General features: G+C 73.7%; 1 protein-coding gene across 1 annotated transcript; it reads right to left on the bottom strand.

Moving 5' to 3' along the window:
* Positions 1 to 3,692: 3,692 nt before the first annotated feature.
* MNEG_13432 (hypothetical protein) lies at positions 3,693 to 5,233 on the bottom strand (the record flags this gene model as incomplete). Its single annotated transcript, XM_014038096.1, has 2 exons — positions 3,693 to 4,759; positions 4,951 to 5,233. The coding sequence occupies 2 exons, from the start codon at positions 5,231 to 5,233 to the stop codon at positions 3,693 to 3,695; spliced, it is 1,350 nt and encodes a 449-aa protein (XP_013893550.1).
* Positions 5,234 to 5,567: the final 334 nt, after the last annotated feature.

Below are 5,567 nucleotides of genomic sequence, written 5' to 3'. Positions count from 1 at the left end.
CCCGCCGCCGCCGCCGCCGTCGACCGGGCTCGTCAGATCCGCGGGCAAGCCGCGCTGCGGCGGCGGCGGCGCAGGGAGCGCTCCGCCCGGCGTCGCCTTGTTCCTGTCTGCGCTGGCGACGCCGGTGGCGCAGCAGCGCGGCGCGGGTGGGGGCAGCGGCGGTGGCAGCGGCAGCAGCGCGGGCGCTGCCGCTGACCAGCTGTCGTGGCAGCAACGGGCGCTGCTGTCCCAGGATGGCGGCGGCTCCGGCGCTGGCGCTGGCGCGGGGCTCGGAGGCTCGGGCCGGCGTCGCCGCGATGCACCCTGCGGCGGCGGCGCGCAGGCCTTGGCGTGGCGGGAGCCGGCGTGGGCGTCCGCGGACGCCGGGGACGTTGCGGGCGGCTGGGCCGGCGGCGCGGCCGCGGGCGGCGTACCGCGGCGCGCATGGCCGGCGCCGGACGGGCCGTGCGGCGACGATAGCAGCTCTCACTCCCCGCGCCCCGGCGCTGCGTTTTTCGAGAGCGCCGCGCCGCTGGGCGCCGCGGGGGCGGCGTGCGGCGGCGGCGGAGGCGGCGGCGGCGGCGGCGCGACGTGGCAGCAGGAGCTGCTGCTGAGCGCGGGCCCGCAGCCGCGCGGCGGCGCGCGGGCGCGGGGGCGCCGGCAGGCTCGGGAAGCTGCCGTTGCGGCAGCAGCGGCGGCGGCGGCTGCTTCAGGGGAGTGGGACGAGGGGGAGGGGGCTTCGCCTTGGCGTGACCCTTGGAATTCTGATCGCCAGCCATTAGAAGGGGGCGGCGGCGTCTGCTACGGCGGCGGCGACGGCCGGGGCTGCGCGGCCGTCGGCGCGGCGGGCGCGCGCTACGCGCCGGGCCACGACCGGCGCGGCGAGTGCGGCGGCGCCGGCGGCGACGCTGAAGTCAGCACGGGCTGCTTCGCGCGGCCCCGGCTGCAGAGGAGCTCGCTGTTTCAGGCCGCAATCTCCCAAGCCGCCACGGCCGGGGGCGCCGCGCAGCTGCCGGCGGCGGCGGCGAGCGAGGCGCGTGCAGGCGGCGCGCGCGCCATTACCGGCGCAATGCGGCGGCTGGGTTTGGGCGGGGCCAGCGGCGAGGGGCGTCCAGCGGCGGGCGCGGGCGCGGGCGCAGGGGCGGCAGCACCGGCGGCGGTGGCGGCGCCGGTGCCTGGCATGTGGGTGGAAGATGAAGAGACGGGCGAGCTCATTTGCTGGCAGCCGGCGGGGCCGGGGGACAGGCGTGGGGCTGCGGTTGAGGCGCGCCGAGATGGCAGCGCTGGCACAGCGGAGGTGGAGGAAGAGGAGGAGGGCGAGCAGGAGGAGGACTTACAAAGCTCTGAAACAGGATTCGACTCCGAATCGTCTAGCAGGCGTCACAGCAGCAGCAGCAGCGACGGCAGCCGGTGGTTTGTGCCGCACGCCTCGCGCCAAGGCCACGTCAACGGCGCCGGCGCCCCCGCAAGCGGCCGCTCGGCGGCCGCTGCGTGGCTGGCGCCGCCACCGCCGCCGCCTGGCAGCAGCGGCGGCGGCGGCGAGATCAGCGGCGGCAGCAACAGCAGCAGCGGCGGCAGTGCTCCTCTCGAATTGGATTGCGCGGCCGAGCAGCGGCATCAGCACGAGCAGCAGCAGCAGCAGCAGTCTCAGCTCGCGGCGGCGGCGGCGCTGCTGCGCACAGGCAGCAATGACGGGAGCGGCGCCCTCGCCGGTCTCCTCGAACCATCCTTGACGGGCAGCATGGCAGCCGCTGCTGCCGCCGCGGCCGCGGCGGCGGCGGCAGCTGCGGCGGCCGCCGCGGCGACGGCGGCGGCGGCGGCGGCAGGCGCCGGGGCGGCTCCGTTTGACCCCGTGCAGGGGGACGGCGGCGGCAACGAATTTCTGTTTGCCGCTCCCGCGGGCGCCTTTCATCAGCCGCGCCAGCCGGGGTCGCCCGGAGCGCCCTTTGCGGCGCGGCGCGTCGCGCCTCAATCCCCCGGCGGCCGCAGCTCTGGCGGCGGCGCCGGCAGCCCGCGCCTCGACGACTGGCAAGGGTGGGGGCCGGGCGGCGAGCGGCCCCTCTAAAGACACTGCGAGCGCACGCACAACCCCCCTCCCCTGCCTCGCCAGTGTGCCTGTTGAGCATCCAAGACACCAGTTTTGTGTTTGTTTCCGGCTGGGTTGCTGAGCACTTGAAAGGCCCTTGCATTGACCGGGCGGCTGCGAATGCCTGCCCGCGCGCGCCCCAGCAACCGTGCCCGTGGGCACGGCTGGGGCGTCCCTCGACCTGCCGGGTTTCTCACCCGCCACCGCCCAGCCGGCGCTGCTTCCTCCTGCCGTGGCCCTCGCTTGCACCGCTCGCTTCGCTTTGGGGGACCTCCCATGGTGTCTTGGGTGGCCGTGCCATCGCGCCGCCGGCAGCGCCTCGGCGCGGCGCTTCCTTGAGCGGGGCCCACTGCGACTTCAGCCGGTTGCGGCGCTCATGCGCTTGGCACGGTCGCTGGGTGCACAGCGGCCGCTCTGCCGGCTGACGGGCGTGCAGAACACACCGACGAACTGCGGGCACGAGCGCTGGGTCTTATTTGCGGGGAGGGGCGCACGAGGGGACTGGCGACTTTTGAGAGGGGGATGCATCTGTGGTTGACGCGGGCGTGGTTTCGTGTTTACTGGTGTGCATTTCTGCGCGCGGCGCGTCTCCGCACGGTCGGGTGCTACGTTCTTTTTTCTGCTCGGGTTAAATGAAAGTCGGTCCCAGTGTGACGCAGCAAAGGGCGCCACCACGCGGCGGGCGGCGCGAGCCCGGAGCCCTTGCGCGCCGCCCTTGTTTCGCGCGCCGGCCCGTGTGGCGGCGCCCCCCAATTCAGTTCTGCAGGCCGGCCGTCGCGGGCGGTGCGGGCCTGGGCGGCCGCCCGCCCGCTCGCCGCTGGCGGGCGGGCCATCAATGGCGAAGTGTGGTGGCCGGGCTCCTCGCGCGGAGGCTCGACTCTGAGGGCCAGGGTGCGCGTGGGCGGCGCGTGCAATATCTTTTGCAATGCGACTTTTTCTCGTTTGACTTGGCGGACCCTCGGACGCTCGAAGGGGGCACAGGCGCGTCGTGCGGCGCGCCGCAAATCGTTGCGGGTTCGGCCTGAAAACCGACAGAGCGTACATGTCGGCGCGCGCCACGCGGCCCCGCCCAAAACGGGGAGCGGAGGTCCGTTCCCCGCCTGCGCTGGGAGCGCGGCTTGCCACACCCACAGACTGCGGAGGCTGAAACCTCGACTTACGTTTTTAACAGGCCCATATCTAGTCAGACAACTCGCATGCTCGGGTTGGGTTGAGGGGGCATCGTCGGGTGCAGTTAGCGGTTTTCTGAACAAACCAAAGGTCTCTTTCAGCCCACGTCAGCAACTGGGACGGTGCGCCTGGGGCACGGGGGCAAGCCGGGACAGGGAACTCTGAAACCGCCGCCGCCGCCCCGCCCACACCACGCGTACCTCGCATCGCGGGGCGCCGCGCCAGTGGCGGGCCCGAGCGCAATACGTGGCAAGCAGGCGGCGCCCGCGCAGCTCTACTGCACAAGAAATGTGCGATGCACAACCCAGCTGTCCTGCACGCATGGTGCCGTGCACCCCAGGGCGGCAGCCAAAGGGTGGGCCACAAACAAGGTCTGGCATGCCCTGCCGCCCCCACCCGCACGCCCCTGATGCGCACAGGCGGGTGTGGCTGCCGCGCACGACCCCCACGCGGGCCCTCAGGTCGGCCCGCCGGCCCCGCGCCGCGACCGCAGCGGGAGCGCCGCCCCGAAGACTCCCTCTGGCGAGTGGGCCCCGCCGGCGCCGGCCGCGCCGCCGCCAGACGGCACCGCGTGCCACGCGGCGGCCTGGTCAAACACCAAGTGGTGACCGCTGCTGTGCACGCTGGCCGCAGACGCCGCCTTCGCCAGCTCAGCGTGGAGCAGCTGCTTCTTCTGCTTCTGCCGCTGCAGCCGCTGCGAGTGGGAATGCTGCCCGCCGCCGCCGCTGGCCCCGCCCGCGCCGCCCTGCTGCTGCTGCTGCTGCTGCTGCTGCTGCTGCTGCTGCTGCTGCGCGGCCGCCGCGACGGCCTGCCGCAGGCGCATCTGCCGCGTGGCGCTGACCTCGCTGGGTTGCGGGGCGGCACCGCCCACCCCAAACGTGCCCACATACGCGTCCATAGGGTCCCCCAAGCCAAGGTTGCTCCCGCAGCTGGCCCGCAGGTTGCGGCCGCTCGAAAACGCGCCCGCCGCCGAGACGCTCGCACCCGCGCTGAGCCCGTCCGCAAACTGCTGCGCGGACAGCGGCACGACGGCGGGCGCGGCGCCGCCGTGCTGGGGGGACGCATAGCCCGGGTAGCCGGCTGCTGCGGCGGCGGCCGCGGCGGCAGAGATTGCGTCCTGCCGCTGCTGTGCGCGGCTGCGCCCGTTCTGGTGCTTTTTGAAGTGTCTGTCCAAGCTGTGCACGCGTGGGAAGCTGGACGAGTACTGCTGCTGCAGCTGATGGGGGTGCTGGTTCTGCTGCTGCTGCTGGTAGTGGTGGTGCAGGTGCTGTTGCTGGTGGTGCTGCTTCTGCTGGCTGGGCAGGGGCAGCGGCGGCTGCTCAGTCGGCAAGGGGGACGGAGGGCCCCGACTTTGCCGCTGCTGCTGCTGCTGCTGCTGCTGCTGTTGCTGCTGCAGCATCGCCTGCTGCTGCAGTGCGGTGAGTGCCGGTTGCTGCTGCTGCTGCTGCTGCTGCTGCTGCTGCTGCTGCTGCTGCTGCTGCTGCTGCTGCTGCTGCTGCTGCATAGGGATGCAACCGTAGGTACCTGCCAGAGGCAAGGAGATGAGGAAGGGTGCGCCGCAGCAAATCAGCCATTGAATGGGTTGAAAACGTACCAGCGACGACAAAAGGGAGGGGACGGCTGCGCCGGCGCGCCATCAGCTTGCTGACCGGTCCAGTGCACTTACAGCGCCGCAGTGATTCCTGCGCATGAAAAACGCGAACGGCCGAACCCACCTGGACCTGAAGCCGGAGCCGTGAAGGTGGACCGCCGCGCGGGCGGCTGCCGGCGCTGGCCGGACACCTCCGCGCCGCCGCCGCCGCCGCCGCCGCTGCCCTGCTGCTGCGCCGGGAGCGCCATCTCCCCGACCAGCTGCAGCTGCTGCTGCTGCTGCTGCTGGTGCTGGTGCTGCTGCTGCTGCTGCTGTTGCTGCAGCGCCGCGAGGGCGTGGACGTGTTGGGCCTGCCCCGCCGACGTGTACTGGAAGTGGCTTGGCGCCGAAGCGAACGGCGAGGCCATCGCCATGGCGGCCGCGGCAGAGAGCCTCGCGGCGTGCGCCTGCGCGGCCGCGGCCGCGGCGGCCGCGGGGGCGGCGCCGTGGCTGGCGAGCACGCGGGTCCAGGCGGCCTCGACGTCTTCCTCTGGGTGCGGGCGTGAGGGCACGCCGGCGGGCGGCCCGGGGCGCGGCGAGGTGAACGAGCGCTGCTGACCGGGCGCGCCGGGCAGGCTGGCGGCGGCGGCGAGGTTGTGGCTGCCGCTGAGCTGGCGCACAAAGGCGTCGGCGCCCGCGAGCACAGATGGCGCGTAGCCGCCCGACGCGGCGGCAGCCGCGACCGCGGCCGCGTACTGCGAG

Source organism: Monoraphidium neglectum (assembly GCF_000611645.1).
Source record: "Monoraphidium neglectum strain SAG 48.87 unplaced genomic scaffold scaffold03822, whole genome shotgun sequence".
Lineage (NCBI taxonomy): Eukaryota > Viridiplantae > Chlorophyta > Chlorophyceae > Sphaeropleales > Selenastraceae > Monoraphidium > Monoraphidium neglectum.
This window is presented reverse-complemented; position numbering and strand designations above follow the sequence as displayed.